The sequence below is a fragment of the Cyrtonyx montezumae genome, unplaced genomic scaffold (genome assembly GCF_038088225.1).
Source record: "Cyrtonyx montezumae isolate F1298 unplaced genomic scaffold, pur_monq_1.0 scaffold_7, whole genome shotgun sequence".
In the NCBI taxonomy this organism is placed as follows: Eukaryota; Metazoa; Chordata; class Aves; order Galliformes; family Odontophoridae; genus Cyrtonyx; species Cyrtonyx montezumae.
In genome coordinates, this window is record NW_027072078.1 from 7,295,349 (window position 1) to 7,319,029 (window position 23,681).

General features: G+C 43.8%; 1 protein-coding gene across 3 annotated transcripts; it reads left to right on the plus strand.

Moving 5' to 3' along the window:
* Positions 1 to 317: 317 nt before the first annotated feature.
* On the plus strand, positions 318 to 22,933 carry MFSD6 (major facilitator superfamily domain containing 6). 3 transcript variants are annotated; one of them, XM_065751370.1, is made up of 7 exons: positions 318 to 443; positions 4,828 to 6,427; positions 11,510 to 11,607; positions 15,881 to 16,042; positions 16,615 to 16,713; positions 18,310 to 18,590; positions 20,773 to 22,933. In XM_065751370.1, exons 2-7 carry the CDS (start codon positions 4,881 to 4,883, stop codon positions 20,920 to 20,922), a joined length of 2,337 nt encoding a protein of 778 aa, XP_065607442.1. In that variant the 5' UTR covers positions 318 to 443; positions 4,828 to 4,880; the 3' UTR covers positions 20,923 to 22,933. The 3 variants fall into 3 exon arrangements, with proteins under 3 accessions (XP_065607442.1, XP_065607444.1, XP_065607443.1); XM_065751372.1 differs by lacking the exon at positions 20,773 to 22,933 and adding an exon at positions 20,542 to 20,760; XM_065751371.1 differs by lacking the exon at positions 20,773 to 22,933 and adding an exon at positions 19,499 to 20,528.
* Positions 22,934 to 23,681: the final 748 nt, after the last annotated feature.

Here is a 23,681-nt window from a genome sequence, read left to right on the forward strand (position 1 = left end):
ATACATAGGCTTTTGTGGGAAAAATAGGTACAGTTTCTGTGTAGTGCAGCGATTTCTTCTTTTCTGTTAATCCTCATTTTTATAGCTGAAGAACACAGAACGGATTCTCAGAGCAAGCGTAATCATTTCCAACAGGCTGCGATCCAGATCTTCGCAGCGGGCCTCACGGGAAGAAATCACGGCGCAGAGCCCCGATTTTTGCGCGTATACATAAACGACCGCGGCTCGGTCCCCGGCGCATCCCGGGCTGGAGGCGGTGCCGGGCGGCTCCTCCCTCCGCCCCCCCTCCCTCCCGCCCCTGCGCGCCGCCGGCCCGGACTCGGCGTGGCCCGGCCAGGGGGGCGGGCCAGGGTGCGCGGAGCCGCCGCCCGCAGCAGCCGCAGCCGCAGGAGGGGTGCGATGGTGCCGGGCCGGCGCCCCCCGCGCAGCCGCCCCCGGGCGAGGTGAGTCAGCGCGGGGCCGGGATGCGGGATGCGGGCGCTTAGGCCTCGGCCGCCTCCTCCTGTCCCCGCTGCGCGCTGCTGTGCTGCGCGCCCCGGGCCTGCTCCGTGCCCGCTTCCCGCTCGGGCATCACCGCCCGTCCTGTGATTAAGGCGGCCGTAGGGATGCGTGCGTGCGTGTGCGGTGCGGCGATGCCTGGCCGGTGGTAGGAGCGCTCCGTTCAGCGCCGCGGTGCAGAGGTACGCGGGGTCTGGCCGTCCTCTGCTAGGGATTGTGAGGCGCCAGCTGCCTTGGCTTGGTTATTGTTTGCGTTTGTTTGCTGGGTGTAAACAAACAGCGGGCAGAGGGACTTCCATGTGACCGTGCGTGAGCTCGGACAGCCCTCGGGTTGCGGAGGGAGAGCGGAACGATCCCCGTGTGAAGGGCGGTGCTGGCGCGGCTGGTGGGAGCGAGCCCACGCAGGTGAGAGCGGAGCTCTCTGGTGCAAAGCTGCAGCAGCGCTGCGCGGCCCGGCTGCTGCTGGGCGTTGGGCATCCCGGGCCGGGCACCTGGCTGCCGTGGGAGCCCTGAGACGTGGGAGCGGACCAGGCTCTGATTGTAATCTTGTCTTCTCTAAGTGCTGCTGCCACCGCTGTTGTATCAACTTAGCAACTTCAGATCTATTATCGAGTGCGTTAAACCTATTATAAACCTGTTCTTGCAGCGCTCAGGCATGCTTTAGTCTCTCAGTCTAATTGACGAAGCGTGTCAAAGTGTGTGGGGGTTTTGTGTGCGTACTGAGGGAAGGAAGAAACCTGCGTAGACCAAAACACGAAGCGTGTGTGCGCCAAGGAACACAAAACAAAGTAATTTAAAGAGTTAAGCGCTACGGAAGGAGGTGGTTTCACTTCTTGGATATGCTAATTGCGGCAGGTAATGTTAGATGCTCAGCAGCACCCAGAGTTCATTCACTCTGAGCCTTGCTCCTGGTGTTGTGAATTCAGAGGCAGGTGCTGTGTTGAGGAGGAGGAGTAGCCCTGGGAGGGCAAGGAAGGGGGGGGGATGGTTGTGTAGTATTCCCTGGAGTAGCAGGGAGTTGGGGAGCAACGCATGAGTAGTGAAGGACCAGCATTCTTCTGTCACCACATAAGTTGTGTGCTTTCTCCTTTCTGGCATGAGGTGACAGCACCAGGCTGCTCCACCTGTGTAAAATGTCCTTGGAAATGGAAGATGTGGTCTGTCACATTTGTGACAGCCCTGTAGGCCTGCCAGATGCAGGGTTTAATGCTGAGAGATGGCAGGCACATGTGGTTTTGGCCTAGAGATGCTGTGTTTGGGATCAGTGCGGGGATGGGGCTGAGGAGATAGGGTGCTACAGTGCAGTGCTGTGGCTGCTGCTGCTGCCTGGCCATGGCAGAGGTGAGTTTGGTGTGGACAGCAGATCATTTGTAAGTTTACTTCTGGCATAGACCTGCTGCGAAACAAACACTAATGTGCAGTGAAGTTTTATTCAAGTTCGTATTTTTTTTTTAACAGCTTACACGTATTTACTTCTCATGAGATTTGTTTGCAAACATTCAAAACACTTGTGCTACTGCAAACACAGTTCTCTGCTTGGGGAAAATTGAAGTGAGAAGTGATCACCTGTTGGCTGGTTTTGCTTTATTTGCACAGACAATCAGCCCTCCAGCCTGCTCTGTTCTTACAGCCGCGTGTTGCTGGGAGGTTTGTTCTGCTTTGAAACTGTGTTCTTGGAGAGTGTTTTGTAGAAGCAGTATGGATGTAACCAGCTTTCCTGGTGCTGGATGGATTAAAGCTATTCCTGACTGACTGTGCTCTGATGAACTGAGGTGTGCTTGATTAATTGTTTTAATCCAGTGTATGTTCAAACTCTGACCTTTGGGGCTGTGAGGAGTTCTGCTTTGAGAGTCCTAACTCTAATTTGATGCTGAAATCTTAACAAATTAAGCTTGATTCAGCGTAAATGTTCACAGTACTCTTCCATCCCAGATCTAGCTTTTTGTTGGTGGGCAGGTGGAGTTTTCATGGCCTGTTTTTAACCCTTCAGAGCTGCCATGTGTTTTCCCTGAGGTGCAGGACTTTGTTTCCCCAGCCAGATCTGGGGGAACGAATGGTTCCAGGGTGTGGAGTATACTGTAGGATACTGACAGCCCTAGACCCTGAGCTTTGTGCTCCATTCTGCCTTGAACGAGTTAAGAGTTTCTATTCGTGCCAAAATAGTTTACTTTCTTGGCCTTTCTTCTTGCTCCTGCTCTCTTTTGTTTTCACCTTGTTGGTAGCACTTTCTTTTGTCCTCCTGCTGTCTTGTGGATCAGTGAAGGTTTTTGCAGAGTAAAGCTGCAGTATTTGAAGATCATGGTTAAAAGAACAGGCAAACACCTTACTTGTTCTTAAAAGGCCTTTATTTTTTGCTATCTCAATGATTTTGCTTGCACATTCAATCTGGCTGGCTTGCTTGTTTGTTTGTTGATCAAGAGAAGGAAAGCCAGACAGATTAGTAAGGTTTCTGTGGACTTTCAGTAACAATACCACTCTGCTGGCTCTCTCATTTCCAGTTGCTTATTTTTAGAATTTAGAAAAATCACAAAATCGCTTTCAAAACCCATCTCCCAAACAAACTGGTGATCAAAACATTAAAGAATGCCATATGGCTCCTACCAATCTTGGTGCTGTTACTTGTGAACGGTATATTTTGTGTTATTAATAATATTCAATGAAACACTCTCGGGATGGGCAAAATATTTACTGGAGTGATTACAAAATATACTTTTCATAGTGTTCTTACTCAGGATGCTCTAATCAGCATGCTGCAAGTGTTGGATTCGTGCTTGCACACAACAGGTTTGAAGAGGACGGATGTTGTGGCACCTGGAAGTCATGGGGAAGGGAAGAAAGCAAGCAACATAAGCAGTGCAACTCCAAAATGGTTGTCCCATTCCTATACAGAAGGGAAGCTGAATTAAAAACCAGATCAAATACTGTCGATTTTTAAAGTAATTTTGTATAGTTGATATGAAATCATGTGGTTTTATGTTTATACATAGGGATATGGATGGCTGCTGTGTTCAGATTAGGGTAATTCTCATTTGTGCTTGGAAAGAAGCTGTCTTGATTTCCAGATGGTTAAGAGGGAGTTTGATCTTGTCATGGGGCCTGCAGGGGGAAGTTTGTTCTGGAAAAAGGAATGCTGAAAAGCTTTGGTGCAGCTGGTAGGCAAGCTGCTGTAAGCAGGTGAGTGCGTACTGCTTTGGTCAGGACAGGAACAGCGCCCGTTCCCCTGCTCTATCCTAGTGGTCTAAGTGGGGCTCTGTACCAGTTCTGGAGTTTTTGCTGTCAAAGCGAGGCAAGGCTTAAAGAAAAGCACGGATGGCAGCTCACCTAATTTACTTGTTAGAAGGACTTGTTTTATGGATAGAGGGCCAGAAATGAGCAAGCATTATGAGCTAAAAGCCCACAGTCCTTCCAGCTGCCAGGTGTAAGTGGCTGTCTGAACTGAGGATTACAGGAGCTGGCAACACAGCTGCTGGGTTTGGGCGGCTTTTGATGGTAACAGGTAAGAGCAAGGAAATGTGTTTCATGTTTGACTGTTCTAATAACTTAAATAGAACGTTCTGTCTAATATTTGAAGCTTTGTGTTTATTTTGAATCGGAAGTCTCTGAAGTTTTTTTTTTTAGAGCAACTGGAGGAAAAAAGCATTCTGTGTGCATGTGCGGGCATTGTTTTGATTAACTTCTGACCTTGAACACACGAATGTTTACACTTCTAAGTTTTTTATGTAACCTTTTCTGCCTAAGTGAAACCAGAGGTCCTTGCAGGTGGTATCCCATGCAAATGATGTTTAAGTGTGAGAAGCAGAAACCTCAGGAGAGTTTGGGATCATAGTGGTGGTATTTTTACACTCATGTAATGCTTAGCTGTGTCAGGTTTAGAATATTTTAATGGGCTGTTGCTTTTAGAGGTATCCATGGCTTGTCCTGTCAGCTGTTATGCGTACCTTGGACCAGCAGGAAATAATGCATTTAATATCTGTGTGAATGTTAACCTCTTTTGTCATTAGCCTTTCATTTCATTGAGAAATTAAAATAGCACTTAATTGCCACAGTAGCTTTGAATATACAAAGTATTCTCTCTCCGAAGCATGAAAGAACCTGTTGGGAGAACAACAGGTCACAGCATTGGTCATAAAATTCATTTTTCTTGATGCTACTGAGCACCAGTAATCTAGGCAGATGTCCTTCCCTGCTCTGATACTGCTTTTATTGCTCAAGAATGTCGCTTTAACAAAAGAGGGGGAAAAAAAAAAGCCATGTTTGTCCTTGGTGACTGGCACATCAGGCCTGTTCCAGTGTGGCACCTTCATCATGTTATATTTTATTTGTTTACAGGATAGCCCTGGTTCCTTGAGAGTGCACCAAGTATCGGATGCTTGCGGTAAGCCATGGCAGCTGATGATAAGGTTGCCATCTTAACTGACGATGAAGAAGAGCAGAAGAGAAAATATGTGCTTGCTGATCCTTTCAATGGCGTTCCCAAGGATCAAGACTCACATCCCCAGAACGAATCCCCTTCAACAGAGACAACCACTGTCCCAGATGAAGAGCTGGACTGGTTGGAAAAGCACTGCGTCAAGATCAACAATGATCTTCTGATCTCGAAGGTCTTTTATTTTTTCTTCTATTCTGCATATGGCTCTCTCTACCCCTTGCTCCCTGTGTATTACAAGCAGCTGGGTATGTCACCCAGCCAGAGTGGACTTCTGGTGGGCATCAGGTACTTTATTGAGTTTTGCAGCGCTCCCTTCTGGGGAGTGGTAGCAGATCGCTTCAAGAAGGGGAAGATCGTCCTTCTCTTCTCACTTTTATGCTGGGTTTTGTTTAACCTAGGGATCGGATTTGTTAGACCAGCCACCTTAAGATGTGTACCAAAGGGCCTTCCCCCAGCACATCCCACCAATGCAAGCAGCCTTTTAACAACTCTTTCACAAAACACCTCTGTGTCATCTCTGCTAATGACCGTGAGTACCACATCCCCAAAAGTTCGTGGGAAGAGAGACCTGCTCACTTCCGGGCTGGTCACTTTGGGAGCTACAGGAACTGCTGCTCCTGAAGTAACGTTTCTGTTACCTACGCAGAGCAGTGATGTGGAGCTTGCCTTGGAAAACAGTACTCATTTGATTTTGCAAAACACCACTGCTTTCACCACCTCACCGGGGAACGTGACTCCAAGCACCTCCCCAGCTACCACCACCGCCAAGCCGATGCCTTCTGACCAAGCCATGCTGGTTTATGATCAACAAGAAGTAGAAGCCATCTTCCTGCTCATTCTGCTGGTTGTCATAATAGGAGAATTTTTCAGTGCTTCCTCTGTTACTATTGTGGACACAGTAACTCTGCAATACCTTGGTAAACACAGGGACCGGTACGGACTGCAGCGTATGTGGGGGTCTCTGGGCTGGGGGCTGGCCATGCTCTCTGTGGGAATCGGCATCGACTATACCCACCTAGAAGTTGCCGTTGAAGGTCAAGGGTGTAAAGCTCCTGAATATAAAAACTACAGAATAGTCTTCATCGTTTTTGGTGTTCTGATGACAATGGCATTAATTGTGGCCACCCAGTTCCGCTTCCATTATACACACTTCAAGCAAGATGAAAATAAGAGAAAAGAGGTGGAAATATCACAGGTGGACAGAAATGCCTCCAGTGAATCTTCTGACAACACTCCTACAACTAGTATGAGCCAGTCACAGTCTTTCAGTTTTTGGGACCTAATAAAACTGCTGTGTAGTATCCAGTATGGCTCAGTGCTTTTCGTGGCGTGGTTCATGGGCTTTGGATATGGCTTTGTGTTCACCTTTCTCTACTGGCACTTGGAAGATTTGAATGGCACCACCACTCTCTTTGGAGTCTGCTCTGTGCTCAGTCACGTGTCTGAGCTGACTGCTTACTTCTTCAGCCACAAACTGATTGAGCTAGTTGGCCATATCAGGTAAGGAGATGTTAACAGCTATTAAATAACTACATGAGAGAACATTTTAAAAAGGTAAATTTTGAGCCTGGCCTTCTGTTAAAGTGAAATTTGCATGAAAAAGCTGCAAGTCCTGCTCAGTTATGTAGGTGCCTGATGGAGAAGCATTCCTATTATTATTTTAGGAGCTGAAAACGAAGCTGCAGCACTTCCTTACCATTTCAGTTGCACATTAGTGCGTGTGTTATTCATGGCATCATAACCTTTTGTAGATGTTTCCTAGCTCACTGGTGGAGAACTCTCTTGGAAATCTTGATGGATTGCCTCCTACTCAAGGATTGTGTGTTTTGAAATATTATTTTACAATTTCTTCCTGTGAGTAGCAGCGTTCTGGAATCCTCCTACTTAGCTCGCTTCTCCTTATGGGGCAGTCTTTGCCCCCACAGTAGCCTGCATAGGTGTAACTTGCCTGCTGAGAGGGGAGGGCAGTCAGATGAAGCAGTGAGGTGAGCACCTCCCGTGCGCATGCCCTTGTAATCAGGCTCAGGGTGTTGGCAGAATGAGGTTGCAGCTTGGTAGTGTTGCTTACAAGTTCAGTTCCTTGTTCTCTTCCTGTAGTTGCAAGTGCATGTGTTAGCTACTGAAATTAGATAGTTTCTCACACTTTTTTTTTGCCATGTTAAAGTGAAATTGGTTACTTTTAGCTTGTATTATTTCTGAATGCTGTATTTCTCTCAATTCAGAAGTAACTGAATTTCTGCAAATTCAAAGTCCCTTTTTTTGAGGAGGAAGGGCAGTGGTGAATCTGAGGTGAAGTCAAAGTTGTTCTTGTACGTGCTCTGTGCGAGTGAGTGTAGAGCTTTCTGTGGTGTTAGCATATCTTTTCCAATTGTCCCATTAGTAATTCTATTGTTTCTGCTCTTCACTTTTTGTTTTCATTTGCTCTTATCATTCTTACTGAATTTCTTATAGTAGTAATCAAAATGCTTGAGATACTTAGCATGGTAACTGGATAACTTACTAAAGAAATTGGGTTTTTTTTGTTCTTTAAACTGAGGAGTATCTTTGCTTTGAGTCAGTTGTTTAATTTCTGAATGTAACAACAATTAGTTTGAGAAAATGTGTCGTCTTGTGTGCAAAGACTGGAGGAAGGATATGATGATGGAGGAATGATAAGATTAGATGATAATCGTGACAGCTAAAGTTAGCTTTGGGTATGCTTGTTCCATTTATATTGTTGTAGTGTGAAATTCAGGGTTAGACTTCAATAGAGAAAGAAAATCCAAAAAAATGATAGACTTGTGAATAAGATGACATAAGAGGTAGGGAGGGGGATAATAGGCCCACTGGACTTCAAAGGGAAAGGAGACACACGAGGTTAACTGTTTTTCATTTTTCCTTTGCACTGGTAAGCCTATGAAACCAAGTTCACTGTTAAGTTGTTAAAATACTGGCTTGTACTTGCAACGATACAATGTTCTGTATAATTGTACCTGAGAAAAGCACATTAGTCATGTTTTATCATCATCTAATGCTTACTCATATTTAGTCATCACAGTTGGAGAAGTCTGAACCTCTCCAGACACAACTTAAGGCTATACCCTCTTGTCCTGTAGTTAGTTAGCTGGGAAAAGAGGCCAACCCCACCTCACTACAACTTTTCAGGTATGAGTTGAGAGTGATAAGGTTTCCCCTGAGTCTCTTCCAGACTGAACAATCCCAGTTCCCTCCCTTGTAAGACTTGTGTCTGTAGACCCTTCAGAGCTTTGTTGCCCTTCTCTGGACGCATGAAGCCATTGATAGGAATTCATAGTTCATGCTCTTTGAGAGTTCTGTATATGTCTGTTGCCTAGTTGCTGGTATTCTTTCTGGTAATAGTAAGAAAAATAGCCTCTAGCTGCACATCCTCCTTGGAACCATCTTAGCCACAAAGTTCTCAGAATGTATTTTTTCTTCCTGTGTCACCTCAAAATTCCTTGTGTGCCATTTTGGCATGCAAAACGTTACATGTTTATGGCAATTCTGATGCGAGGTCTCATAGGAAATAACAATCCATGGCAAGCTGTGAATATTTCACACAGTATTTCAATTATATCATAGGTTGCTTGACTTGAGGTAAGATGACTCAAGTGCTAAGGTTATCTCACTTTCTGTTGATTTATGTCAGTAAATTAAAAATAATGTATATGCACTCTTCCTCTTGAGTTGCTAGAATAAGTGTAGACAATCTTTCTGCAGTGTTTCTTTGAACATTATCCTTCAGGCTTGCCTTCCTGTCCTAATTCTTTGAATGCAGGCAGGGTTAGTGAAGTTGCTTGTGCTGTCGCAGTGACAGAAGTGTCTTTTGTAGAACTGAAATGAACTTTGAACCCATGTCCAATACAAGCTCAGTGTTCATTTTATAGCTTTGTGAGGCTTTCTACCACTGTATGTGTTAGCAGATCAGCTACTCCCCGTGTTCTCCAAGGATTGGAAGGCCATTTAGTCCAACTCCCCTGCAGTGAATATCCTCAGCTGGATTGCGTTGCTCAGATCCTGGCTTCACAGGTTACTTTAACTACTACTGACGTTACTGTCCAGGCATTTTAAGCACAGCCATACTGATAAATGCTGATATAATGCCTTATTTCTATCTCCATTAGCTTTCCTGCTCAAATACATGCACATTGCACATGGGTGCATGTTAGGCATGCAGCTGATGCTTCCAGCAGTGTATTAGTGGGTGACTGGGTGCAGCTAAGCAGCTGTTCTGGAGTTGTATGGATTCCAGAGGGGACAGGAAGATCCCAGATGCTAGGGATATTTTTGTTTGTTTGTTTTACTTTGCCTCCAGCCACCTCCCACAAAAAAGTGGAAGAAGACAATGTGGTGAAGGGCTCAAATTCTTTGAGGGGATAGTAGGAGGAAAAGCACACAGAACTGGCTGTCAAACATTTGGACACCACTTCTGAGTAGCATCCTGTGTAGGAGCACTCAGAGCTGCCACTGAATCTAGGAGGAGGATGTTAACCTCTGCAAGTAAGCTCTTTGAGATTCTGCTTGAGTGTGTTTGTCTGACCGTAATTCCAGCGTGCGAGTCTTGATGGGCGGCGGAGCCCCACTGGTTGTGGCTGCTAACAGCTTAGACTTCTTCACACAAATACAGATCCAGTGCTTTAAATGTTTAACCTGTAAACTGAACATGCTGTCTCTGTGGATACTGCAAATAGGGTTCATGAGAAGTGGCCGTTTACATTATCCATTTAGGTCTCATAAAGAGCCTAAGTGGTTATTGTAAGGAATTTTGAAAAGATTCCATAAACACGCATTCTCGTGTGATGTGCCCTTCCAACAGCATAATCAGAGAGCTCTTCGTACAGGTAACTGCAATTTACCTAAAACTTCATCCATATTCTAATAAATCAAAAGGTGGAACGTAACTAACTTGCTCTTATGGAATTCTTAGTTCAGATTTGGTTGTAGGTGTAGCACTGTGGAAAAGCACAGGTAGCTGAGTGTGCTGGTCTAAGGTTGGAGCGGGCCTGCTGTCACCTGCTATCTGGCCATCACAGAACTTCTTGGGAGGAAAGGAGGAAACTTCTTGCTGGACTAGCAAAGTTGTTGCTAAAAAAAAAAGTGAAGATAAGGAGGCAGGAGGCCATCCTAAACAGAGAGCTGGGGGCAGCTGCAGTGCTAGTGAGGAAAAACAGGTGTATGAGATGGTGCTTTCGTGTCCCCAGGGGTACATCACCCCTGGTCCTACTGCCAGGAGAAGGAAGAAGGGAGCCTACAAACCTCTTAGCTTTGCTTATTTTCTGTAGTGCATGTGCTAATATGCTTCAGAAGTGTGATTATACATTATGGTTACGTGGAGCTGAGGTTATGAAAGGAATTGTTACTGGATGTGAGCTGAAGAGATAGGTGAAATTTGTGGTGAGTAGGGTGAAGACAAGTTGCAGTATCTGCTAACTTGCACAACTTAATGAAAGTAAACTGTATTGTCTTTGTAATTTCATGTTGTTGCAAACATGAAAATGATGGCACTGATATTGTAGCTGTCAACACATTTATTTAGAGCCTTCCAGCGTTGTCAAGATCCTGCAGTTTTATGATTGCGTCTCTCCAGATTTTTCAGTGGCTCTGTACCACTGAATTAAACCTTGCTGTGCATTTGTGGGACAACTAATTAAACACTGACACAAAGAGTAACGAGTTCTTTCTCAGTATCAGTGCTTACGTGTTAATTGCATTTAAATCACTTGGACCAAGCCAGGAGCCAACTGGGAAACCATGTTTAGGGATTTATTGAGGTTGCAGTCATGTGTTTTTCCCAAGCTAAATCACATTTTGAGTGGAGTCAGTCTTTCCTAAAATCTCTGTCAAGACAAACATAGCTCAATATGCAACCTGGAAGCTAAATCTGAAGACTGGAAGGAAAAAGTCATCAGATTCAATGGGTAATGAACTGTGAAAATTAGCTTCTGTCCTTCACTGTTTAAGAACTGAAAAGAGCTTTTTTTTTCCTTTTTCTCCCCTTCACTCTGAGATGCAGCATCTGCTGCTTTTCAACAGGATGGTTAAGTTTTATCCTGAGGCATGTTGTTACAAACCATATTGCTTCTGTGGTATGTGTTTTTTTTAGAGGAGTTCTGAGTAGTTTGCAGATACTGGGGCTATAAACTTGTATTAATTGGGGTAAAGTAATTAATCTAACACAAACCTGCACCTTTTGTTAAAATGCAATAATTAGTCTCTGAATGAGTTGAAAACAAGATTGTTAGGAAGGGTTGCTGAATGTGCTTAGAAATGGTCTCTCTGAAGTAGAACTCCATGCAGAGCGTGGCATGAAACTACAGGACTTCAAAGCCCCGTGTCTGATGGTTTTTTTCTATTAGGATTTTGAAGAGAGTCTTAACTTGAGCCTTGTCCTGAATATGTGTTTGGAGTGAGCAAGAGGAGAGTTCCTGTGCAGATGCAGGACTCAGAGTTGTGTTAAACAAATGCTTTGGACCAGCAAAGCCTGTGCATGTGTCATTGCTTTCTGAAGCAGCAAGGCGTACCTGTTACAAAGCAAAGATGGAAAATGATAACTGCTCTGACTTCTCTTTTCTTTCATTCTTCTAGGGTGCTCTATATTGGTCTTGCCTGCAATACTGCCCGCTACATTTACATCTCCTATCTGGAAAATGCCTGGACGGTTCTCCCGATGGAAGTACTTCAAGGTGAGTGCATTTGCAGCTTTTTGGTATAAGGTCCTATGCTTAGGTTTGTTTAGTTTTCAGCCAAACTGAAAAATTGTACTTCTTAGGTAAAAACATGGCATTTCTCTCTGCTCTTCCTGAGTCTACAAGTATCCCAGACAACACAGGTTTATAGAACTTGGCTGTTTATCTTGGAAAGTACTTGACGTCAGAAGGGTGGGTTTGCATTTGTGCACTGTTGGCTGTTGATTCAAGCAGAACGGTGCAGGGCCAACACGCCCTTTAGCTAAACAAAGAGAGGGAGCGTGAGCTGGGTGCACACCTGCAGATCCTGTTTGGTGGATGAGCACCAACTTCATTACATGCAAAAGGTCACAGTCCTTAAAGGATGCTGTGGGAGAAGGTAAAGGAGGACAAGAACCTACTGGGTCGTTGTCTCTGTGAAGCTATTCTGCAGCTGTTTTTTAGGGGAATTGTTTGATCAGTACTTCAGACTTGAATCTTTTAATGGCTGGAGAGGGATTTCTCGCTGTAGCTTCATCAGTGCTAAGAGAGCACCTTTAAGATCATTGCCCTTTAGCAGACGTAATGGGAAGGACAGAGGTGTGGTCTGTGCAAAGTAAGTCAAGCCCTGTTTGCAAGTCTCATCCTTAAAGAAGTTTGTAAGGCCTTCATTACAGTTTTAAAGAATACATTGTTCTCACTTGCATTTTATGACATTTCTTCCTGTCTTTGTGTCGGGTACCACTCCTCAAAAACAATCAGAATCTAAACTATTTTCCTTTCTGTTCTGTCAGTATGTGAAGAATACTGAACTGTTTGTGTCTGTAGGCCCACCAGAGAATGGCTGATTGAAATGCAGAGTGTTTTCCTCGCCTTTTGTTAAAGCCAGTATTGTGATTTCATACAATACTGCTTAGATCTTCTGTACTTTTTACTTAAAAGATTTGATTTTCTGTGGGTAGAACGATCTGAGTTTGTGCTACCTTTTGCTGCTGTATAGAAGTCTTTGTCAGTGAAAATTTAACTTCATTGAGGTGCCATTGGTGAACACTGCGTCGATTCCTACAGACACCAAAATAAATGTGCATCCCAATCTCCTTCCCTGCCTGCCACCAAAACGTATTTGCTGTACCAATCTGCTGTAACAGCAAGGTTCTGAATTTGATGTAAAAATCCCCCAAACCACCGCAGTTGAATTGCCTCATCTGTCACACTAAGTGTTAAAATGTGGTTATGTGACAAGGAGCATGAAGGATGTGCATGTGTTGTAATTACTCTTCCTGCTTAAACACCGGGGGGAGCAAAAGATGAATACAGAGGTTTGGATATTACTGTGTAAGTGATCCTGTTCTGAAGATAGTTGAGCTCCAAATACGGGAAAGGAGCTTGTAGTCTCACCAATCCAGCAGTAAGTTTGTCCCTGGAAGCATCCTCTGCTCAGGGCTGAGAAATAATGTCTTTACCTTTGGAACTTATTCTTCTGAAATTTCAGGTTGTTTTGTTTATTGTGTAGGTTTGTTTTTACAGCAGGGCTGCAAGGGAGCTATTCTTTTTCTTTGTGTGCCGTAATCTGAAGTAATGTGAGATTTATCTAAGAAAAGGAAAAATCCCTGCAAAGTAATACTTTCTTACACATCTATCTGCCAGCTTTTATCTCTATCTAGCCACTGCTGAATTATGTATGCTTGAGTTAATCTTGCTTTTTGCAAAAAAAAAAAACAAACAAACAAAAAGAAAACATTGCAGCTATATATAGCCAGAAAAGGAGAAAGCTAAAAGTAATACACAGAAAAAACAAAACCAGCCTACAACTTCATTGTGTTTCAAGTGCACGTCTCAGCCTGCATCTGCCTTGGTGTGTTAGCATCAGTGAAGCCCTACAGTACAGCATGTGTGTACCTACTTCCTGCCACATCCGTTACGTTGTGGTAATCTCATTTTGTCCTGCTCAATGGTAGAACAAATTCATTTTTTTTTTTAAACTACTCTTGGCTTTTCTTTTTTTCTTTCCCTGCCCCTGAATCTCTTCCCCTCCCCTCTCTTACTGGTCTTTCTCTTTCTGACTCATTATTTCTTCTGCAGCATTTACCACATCCTCTACTTTCTGCATGTGTCAGTAGAGGTAAGAGGTGACACCCTTGTGAAGTTTGGTGAGGGGGGAGGTTCTCTTTATTACATGAGTTTGTTGGCAGAGGCAAGAGTTGTGGTTGCTTTGTGTATGTGAGGGTGCAAGTATTGAAAAGCAAGAAAAGGTTTCCTTGTGTAGAGTGTGTGGGTACCACGTGTGCCATGTGACTGCATCAAGTTGGTAGGTCTTTTAAATCCCTCGGTAGAGTCCTAGCAGCAGTCAAACATTACTCTTCCTCCAGGAGGCTGTCAGATTCTGTGCTAGCTCCGGAACAGTCAGCTGAAAGGATGTTGAGGTTAACAACAATTTCAGCTGACTCTTGTATTTATTTTTCTTCTTATGGAGCTTCTGAAATACAGGGAGGGTTATCCCCATGTGCTGTGCTAAAGGGCATGGAGAGATTTCTAGAAGATGACTCTGAAGACCACATCTGTTGATGGTGCGCTGTTTGCTAAACGTTTCTCTGAGCATCGCACTGGGGTTATTGCCCTTGTCGTTGTCAGAGTCCAGGTAGTCAAATGGTGGTTAGTGGTCTTAATACGTGCCGTCAAAATACATTTATTGTTAACAGAAATTGTTAAAAGAAATGTGCTCAGCAGTAATCCTAGCTGGCTTCTTTCTGCTGTAAAACCTGTTCCAAAAAGTCACTGATCTATAAGTAATAATCATAACAAAATCACATTAGTAATGTACACACACTGAACCTTGAGAGACCAATAATATTAACTGCTTTAAAAGGGTGGCTTTATTTTCAGAGGAAATAACTGTGCTCTACCTGGAGCTCCCCACAGAGGTGAAACCATCCAACAAGGTGCTGGTTAAGTACAGCCTTTTGTTTGCAGACAAACACAGAGGTATCGTGCCTCTTGGGTCGAGTGATTTCTGGTGTGGTTTTGATTTGCCTGGCTTTATCACTTGATTTACTCTTGAACAGCTGGTAAAATTGAATGTTTTACATTAACCATAAAATGTAGTTTGTAAAACAAGAGCTTGTTATCTCTACTAGATTAGCTCTGCTTTGTTATTGGGGCATTTCTTGATTGCCTGTGTGCGTCTGTATTAAGAGAAGATTGATATTCATTGGGTCTTAAATTCAGAGCTTTTTCCATGGAAAACCTGTGAGGTTTCAAAGCCCTTAAACTGTACATGGGTGGGTAGAATGCACTCATCCTAATGTCAGTCTTTTCAACCAGATGATGTACTGCTGGCTCCACAGTGTATAAAAGGAGGCTTTCTGTGCTCTGCTGTCCCTTCTAAGTAGTTAACTTATTGCAGACCCCAAAACTGTGACATTTTTCTTCATATTTGGAGTGAATGGAAAAACTCTACAGCCTCTTGGACGTTGAGCAGACCTGAGTGGTATCAGGCTCATAAGCTGGTAGTAATTTTACAGCTGAGCAGAAGTTGCTGTGCAAGTATATTACAAACTGATGCATTGTCTCTCTCTGAAGAGCCCCCAGCTTAAATGAAGAAGTAATTACTGAGTGTCCAACTGTTCCTTAATAAGTCCAGTGCAGAGGACAGAAACATGTTGACTGAGTCATCAGTTGTGCCAACACATTTTATTACAGTGAGGCAGCAGAGCTTCGGTAAGCTGTGATTACTATTTTTAATATCACTCAAACAAGAATAAATATTCCCACTCATTCTGAGGGTGGCAAAATAGTTCAGGCTTATTTAATGTGTGATGCTCCAGGGGTGTTTTGCTTTTCCAGCTTTTTCCTATCCCTTTCTCCCTGCTGCCCAGACAGCCACCAGGCAGGTGGCAGAGACAGAGAGCTTCTTCCTGCACCTTGGTGGCTCGCTGGCTCTCTGCTTAGTTCTCCTTCTGGGAAGAAAAAGGAGTGTTTATAACACTCCTTGTGCCTTGGTGATGCCTGGAGGGATGAGGAGTCTGGCAGAAGGATTCTCAAAGTGCGCTATTTAGACTTCCCAGGGCCTGTCTCTTAAATGTGGTCATTTGAGAGGGAGAAAAAGCCACTGACAGCCTCTGCAGAACGAGGAGCCCTCACATCTCCCCATGGCTTGCTTGCCAGCAGTACGTCACCAGCAGTAGATAGGTGCTTTGCAGGCACTGGGCAGGGAAGGGCTCTTCTTGTTTCCCTCACCAGCTATGTGGTGTGCTGGGGACCCCGTCCTCTTCACGATGTTCCCTCTCTGCAGGTGTCACGCACGCAGCCATATGGGCGGCCTGTATCTCCTACCTGAGTGCAGCAGTGCCCCCGGAGCTGAGGACGTCGGCCCAGGGCATCCTGCAGGGCCTTCACCTGGGCCTGGGCAGAGGATGCGGGGCTATGGTTGGAGGGGTTTTGGTCAACTACTTTGGTAAGGAAAAACCACGTTAAAGAATTTAGTTGTAATTGTTGAAATTCTGTGTTTACCGAGCTCCTGGCTTAAAATGTATTTATGATTAAAATCTTATTGCACTTTAAAAAGCACTATGCTTTGTGTAAATTGTGGTGTCATAGAAGTGCTTGGGCTGGCAGGGGCTTCAGGATGCCTCTGGTCCAGGCCCCTGCTCATCGCAGGATCAGTGCCAAGTTCAGAGCAGGTTGCTTACAGCCTCGGTGTTGAAGATAGATTAAATTGTATGTTATGCCTGGATATTTTTAGGATCGTGTGGGCAAGCCTACAACCTGATCCTTAAGACAAAGGAATCCTTTGTGAGATACAAGGATGATACTGTGCAGCCTCTCGGTGAACAAATGAGAGCATAACTGTTCTGTTAAAAGACCTTTGCAATACCTGTTGAAGTATGGGGAGAAGAAAGCATAATCCTTTTAGCTTCTAAAAGTCTATACAGGTCAACAGATACCCAGAGTGTGTAATGCTGATTCATCTTGTGTTATTTTCCTAGTTAAGTGCATTCTCAATCTTAAAAATATCTATCGTTGCAGGTCCTGCTGCCACATTCAGAGGAATAGGAATGGCTTGTTTAGTGATTCTTCTTCTGTTTTCACTGATCCAGTGGATGTTGGTCCCTAGTGAAGAAGAAGGTAAATATTCCTGTTGCTAAAATATGGATGGAAGGGTCACCTCTAAAGATAATTTCCTGCAGATTTAGTTTTGTTTGGTGTCCTTACTGAGGTCTTAGTTGAACAGTTTGATTGTGAGTGAGAAATCTTTTCCTCAGCAGTGGTAGAAACTGAGGTATGTTGCTGGTGTAAGAAGTGCAGCATTGACTGCTTGTGTATCTATAGGAGGGAAACACCAGAAATGGTAGAGATGGCTTCAGAGGACAGCAGCCTTTATAGCCGTGGCAGTGCTGTTCTGGCCTCAGACATCTCCCCACAGATGGAACTGGAATTTTTCATCTCTACCTTTGTTAGAGAACTGAAAAACTTAATGAGAAATGAAACTTCATGAGAAATGAAAAACTTAATGCAAAGTTAAGGGTTTGTACTTCTTACGAAGACAAAAGAACTGTGGCATGATTCTGAAACACTGGGAGTTGTTAAACAGCTTTTTACCTAAACATCTCTTACTGGTATGAGTTTTTGTAGGCAGTAAAAATTTGTCTTCCTTTAGCTGGAGTGTTAAATGACTTGTCCTTGACTAGTTATCAAGTTGCCTTTACTGAGGTGTTCAAATATTTATTCACCTTTATTCAAGTGATAGTGAGAAAAATGGAAAGGTAGAAAGAAGGTTATTTTCTGTTTCAGTTTCCCATTAGCTCTGGTTAATTATACATGAAGCTACAAAACCATAGTTTCATCTTGATGGTATTCTCTCTAGCTTGTTTCAGTCTTTGGTTTTCATTTAACACTTGCTCTCCCCATCTTAAGAACGAGTATTTTAATTTTAAGTATGCCAGTAATTAGTTCACTTTCAGCAGTACCAGCTGGATGAGTAAAACAATGTGAGTGGTTAAGTGTGTGCAGGATTGGCCTCTTCATTTTTCCTTTAGCAGTTGATGTCCAGCCACTGTGTAAAATACCCAGTGCTCTGTAAGTCTGTGAATAAAATCTGATTTTATCATTTTGAGAACAAGATCTCTTTAATTGGTAAAATCCTTCTGCTTGGACAGAGTATTTTCTCAGCATGTTCTTCACAGACTTGCAGACAGTATACAGCTATTACTTAAAGTATCCAATGGTTTCTGACCCTCTTGTTTAATTACTTTTTCTCTATAAATACTCTGTCTCTTCAGGATTGTAAGGCACGCTGCATGGGATCACGACGTGCATTTTATTATGGTATTTCAGGGAATTTGAGTACTATTTCAGGTTATCAGAAGACCTCAGACATGAAGGTCTGATGAGACTTTACACCATTTCTAAACATCCAGGTATCATATTTCTAATAGCTGACAGGGAGCAAATGGACTGCTTTGTGCTCACCAGCCCCTCCTGCAGCTAGCTTGTACACCTCTCTGCAGCTGCAGGGCAGCTTTGCTCATAGGGGCACCATCCATGCCGTGTTTCCCTAATTAGGTTACGGCGTGTCTGGCTCCTGGCTAGCTGTGCCTGTGTTCTGCTTTCAGTACAGTGATAGGCACACTGATAGCAGAATCACTGTGTGCTTTGCCTGCTTTGTGGGTTCTTCTAATGCCTGTCAGCTCTAGCTGGTGATTACTCTGTTTTAAACTTCAGAAAAGACAATGCTGGCAGAAAGGATCCCAGTGCCTTCCAGTCCTGTTCCCATAGCAACTATTGACCTTGTACAGCAGCAGTCGGAAGATGTCATGCCTCGGACTGAGCCCAGGCTGCCTCTGAAGAAAACAAAACACCAAGAGGAACAGGAGGATGTGAACAAGCCTGCCTGGGGCATCAGCTCTTCTCCTTTGGTCACCTTAGCTTATGCTATCTACCAGATAAAAGAGATGGTTAAGCTATCCAAAACCCATCCGATCCCTGAGAATCAGCCTTTGCAGGTAATTTCCTTTTGCTGGTGGGTGCTTGGAAATCATTTCTAGCTGAGCAGGTATTCTCTGACAGCACGTAGCAAATTCAGAGTTGGGAAACAGTACTAATATGCCTTATGAAATAGAGTTGTTGTCTGTGTGTACTGTGGCAAGAGTAACTGTTATTGAATGTATCACCTTCCTGAAGATAGAGGAGGGAGCCATGGAGCAGGACTGTTTTGCAGGCTCAGATATACAAATAACTAACCATGAAGCCTTAGAACTTCATAGGAGAAAGTAAAACAACTTCTTAGTTTTGATTCCTTGGCTGTTGATACCAGATAGTAGGAGTTGCAGACAACTACTGATGGGATACAGGGCCTTCAGTTCAAGATCTTACTCTCATCAATGAGGGAGTTGGAGCTTGAGCTGTCACCTAGTGCTTTGACTGTACAGTCTGGAAAGGAGCTGAAAGATGCTGCTTGAGGCAAGCAGGGGAATGTCAGCACAGGTTTTAGAACAGCATGGGTAATCTGAAAACCACTTTGTTTACCACTCTGGAAGGAGTGGGTGAAGTTCCCTCTTACGTACCTGGTGAGAGGAAACATAGAAATGCTTTTTCCATAACTCTGTCTTTAGAAATGGGCAATTTGAGGTATGACAATGACTCAGGAGAGCAGAGTATATAGGAATTTCACTGGGTCAGCTCTCTGCTGCTTTTCTTACTTGTCTGTATGATTGCAAATGTATTTGCAGACAAGTTGGCTTTAACTGACTGTGTTGGTTGGTTGGTTTTTTTTTTTTTTTCCTCTTTGAACTTCGCTGAGTTAAGGAGCGAGGCTTTCTTTGGTTTTCCTTTTTATAGTGACACCAAAGATGCTCTAGGTGTCTGGCATCAAAGTAATCTGTATAGATAAGGCTCTGCTTCCTACTGGCAGGCATCCTCAAAGGTCTTGCCTTGTGTAAGCTGTCCTCACATAACAGTCAGAGAAGAACAGCAGCATGGAGTGCATCAGTGGGCATGGCATGGGGAAGCTTTGAACTTATGTGGTGCCTGGGAGGGACTTGTGTGACACTGCTGGACACCACCTGGCCACATCACTGAGATCTGTGAAGCAACTGCACGTGCTGTTGTGCCCACCGAGGCTCACCAGTTGCTTTGTGGAGTGAGGTCCCTTTGTTATTCTTTCCCTCCTGTAAAAATACAGTGCTAATATAAAATAGCTATTATTGACTGTGCCAAAAATTAAATGCATTTATTTTGTCATTTTCTTCATCTTCCATGGCCTCTGAAAGCTGCCTGTTAGTCCCCTGGGGGGAGTGAAACAGGAATAACTTGCCCCAAAACGTTTCTGATTTTGTCTTCACAGTCACTTACATTAAACTAGTGACAGTAAAACACTGAAATGACAAACTGTCCAAATCTCTTACTAAATTTGTTAAGTAATTTTCTTAAAAATGGACATGCAAATAGGTCACTTGGAAGGAAGGTTAATGCACAGAAACTGCAACTAGTGACAAAAATCACATCTTTATTTCATTAGGGTTTTGGTTCTACCTTTGCTACTGCTCACCTGCGAAGGAGTATTGTTGCCATGTTCTCTTGTTTTTCAGTGCAAAACAAATATTTATAGATAGTGAGTCATCTTGTAATGTGAAATTTCATTTGTTTAGATCCCGGGGAATGAATGCAACTGGTATTTAAATGTGCTCTCATGCTCCTTGGCAAGGCCTGTTTGAATAGGCTGGATGCAAATGTAACATCAGCACTGCAGACGCTGTGCTATCCAGAAAGTCTGCACAGTATGAGGGGGAGGGAAGGAGCTATTGAAGCAGGCTCTATGTAAGGAGCTTAAGAATTGTACAGAATTATTTTGTCATAATAATGGCCTTGTCTGAACGCTGAAATCCAGTTAATTGCTTTTTTTTTCCCTTGAAACACAACAAGTTTGTTTTTTGCATGCTTCCTGGGGAAGCGCAGTTAGGAAAAGAGATGGAAGGTAAGCAAACATCTGCTTGCTATTAGTGTCATCTGGATTTAAATGCACTACTTTTGCTTTCTTTCTTTGATTTGTTGCGTTGCGAGCTTTCGAAGCGAGCGCTTTGTGAGTTTCCAGAAGTGCCTGAATGCATCTGGGGGGATATCCAGCGGGGACAGTGCCGAGCGTGCGTGTATTTACTTTCTGCATGCAATGCTTTCCCCTCTCTTTAGAAAATCAGTGACAATTGCAGTCCCTTGGCCACCCCAACAGTGACAGATTCTGGGCAGTCCAGAAATGGTTCAGCAACATCAGATTCCCAAGTCGATGGCGACCACGTGGCGTTGGATCGCGATGCTCAGCCTGCTGCCACAGGGCCCTGAGATGCGCTCATCTTATCAAATCCAGTGCATGGAATTCTGCTTCTCACCTGGGAAACGCTGGAGTAGGAGCTCAAAAGTAGGACTTCCTTCATCTTAATGATCATAATGTGATGCAGTGCAAGCTTTTAACTATATAAAGAATATTCACGTTACTACACAGAGCAACACGAGCAGGGAAGCCAGAAGTTTGGCATGCTGGAGAGAAGTGGTGTGGCCCGAAATGTAGGAAGAGTTCTTGGCTGCTTTGCTAAAGCTTTGTCAAGTGCTATGAGATTTCTTTGCAATCTGTAGGGAAAGGGGAGTTTACTCTTCACTTGCTGAGGCCAGAGTGCCTGACTTTTAGTCAGCTATCTATTTATTTTCTTTGGGTTTCTTCATGTGTCAAAATGAAAAGACTAAATTTTTAGGAGTGAAACTGAGGTTTCCCTTCATGGTCTATTAAAACTATCGAATCCAATACATATAGAAACTGACTGCAAGGATTTCTCAGAAACAGAGTAGCTTAGCAAGCATTGCTTCATATTGTAGTGATGGAATCAATAAAACATATTCAAGGAATATGTTTTTCGAAGCTAATGTTATCTTGTTTGACATAATGGTGTAGGTTGTGCGAAGGAAAGGGTTTTGAAGTGCTGTTTTGGTGAAGCAGAGAAGCTGGAGGAAGGCTTTCAGAATTCTTGCAGCCCTTCACTTGGGTGCTGTGTGTGTTTGGGTAACTTTAGGTTTGACGTTGTATTGAGACAACCATCTTTGATCAAGATTGCACAGCCTGAGATTGATCAAGGTTTCAGTGGGCACTCTATTCTTTTATTATTATTATTATTTATTTCATCACCTATACAGTGGTTTATTTAATGAAGTGTAGTTACTGTGCTTATTTATTAAGAAGACAGCAAGCTTTAAGTGCCTGGAAAGGGGGGGCGGGCGGGGGAGGAATCACCTGTAATCATAATGATTAGAATTTCAGGGGCAAAGTTGTTGATGCAGAAATCAAGTAGAGAGATTCTCAGGTCGAAGCGTACCTAACTGAATAGCAGCATGTTTTGGAAATCACTTTGCCCACTGTTGATACACTGGAAGACTTTGGATTGTTCTGTCATACTGTTCACTATTAGCCACAGCCAGCTCCTTGGCTGGTGTATAGTGAAAGCTGCTGCTGAAGGGAGATCCCTGTGCTCGAGGAGGAGGCAGGAGTTTAGTCAGGATAATGTTTTGGCCCGTTTGCTTACACCCACAGCCTGTTGTTGGGAGATTCTGAGAGCTCAGCTTCTGCAGGACTCGAGTAGGTACTGCTCAGCCCTCTGTGAAGATGTCAGTGTCAGCCTTCCCTGGGATGGTGAGTGCTGTTGGACCATGTGGCCTGTGCAGTGATGCAGGGGCAAGGTGAGCAGCAGCACGGGGTTAAGGGAGAGGACAATGGCAGCAGCTGGGCAGGGGAAGGGCATACACAGCTTCACCTGCTTTGACATCCAGTTAGCTGAGGGGTCTCCTGTAGCTGTGCTTTAGCTGTGCTTTTAGAACAAACAACCTGTGTTCTGGCAGTGCCTGGGACCAACGCCATAGAAAATAAACAGAAACATCGATGACTAGCCACTAATTACTTTTTTTGCACTTGAACTTACATGTACTGTACTCACGTAAATCCTCATGACTTGTCTAAGTGTCCTTTAAAATGAGAAATGTATTTATTGTATGTTTGTATTACTTGGGTTGAACTAGAGGACTGAACAGGCAACAGGACAGAAGGATGCTAAAAAACATCTTGAGACAAAGCAACCATTTGTTGAGTTCATGCTGTACGGTGTTACCTCAGCTTCTACTGCATAGCACCTGGATTGTGAGGTGAAGAGCTTGTACACTGTGTTTACACTTTGGAATTGTTTCTTTGAAATGCCTGCTCTTTTTGGAATTGTATAGTTGTTCTGTGTTGCAAAATAGACATGTACACTGGGTTTTGATATTTGTGGAACTGTAAAAACTGTGGTAAGAAATATAAATTATCCATAATGTATTTAATAGCATCAGTTTGAACTCTTATTACATGTGATTGTGTTGTGGTGCCAGCAGTGAACATAGCCACTGGCACAGAAAACAATCCAGTGGGAATTAACTCCTGCTAGGTTTGCTTCTTGGAGGAGAGCAAGCATGGTACCTGGGAGCTACCATCTTTCCTGTGATAAAATCAGATTGTAGGCACCACCTTGCTTCAGTGGGATGAGGAGAATGTAAGGAGTGTGCATTGGTGTGCATCATAAACAGGATGACAAGGAAGTGGGCAGGATTTGAGGAGTGAAAGTAGGAATTGAGTTACCTTGGTCACCTGGCAGTTTTGAGATAGAGGCTCCTAAGGGCAGGCCGTGCCAGCTTCTACTGAAACACTTCCCATTTCTTTTTCGGTTGACTACATATATTTGCAGTAATATATCAGTTCTGTACTGTGGTACATTTGCCTGACATTCCTATAGAGAGATAGGAAAGTTCAATCTGTACTATGTCAGCTGTTCAACTTGTAAAGCTGTGACAAATAGGGATCTTAGGGACGAAGTTTTGCTTTGTTTGAAGTTCTGATCTTTCATGAGTGGAGAATGGGACTGGCAGACTCCTCCAGGGAGATGTACATGAAGGTAGAGGAGACACAGCAGCTGCAGCTAATGCACAGTTGGGGTTTCTTAAATCTGTAGCTAGGGAGGAAGCCTGAGGACACAGCACACCCTTTCACTTGGCTGCTCCTTGTCCTGCAGTGTCTGCTGAAGTGAAGA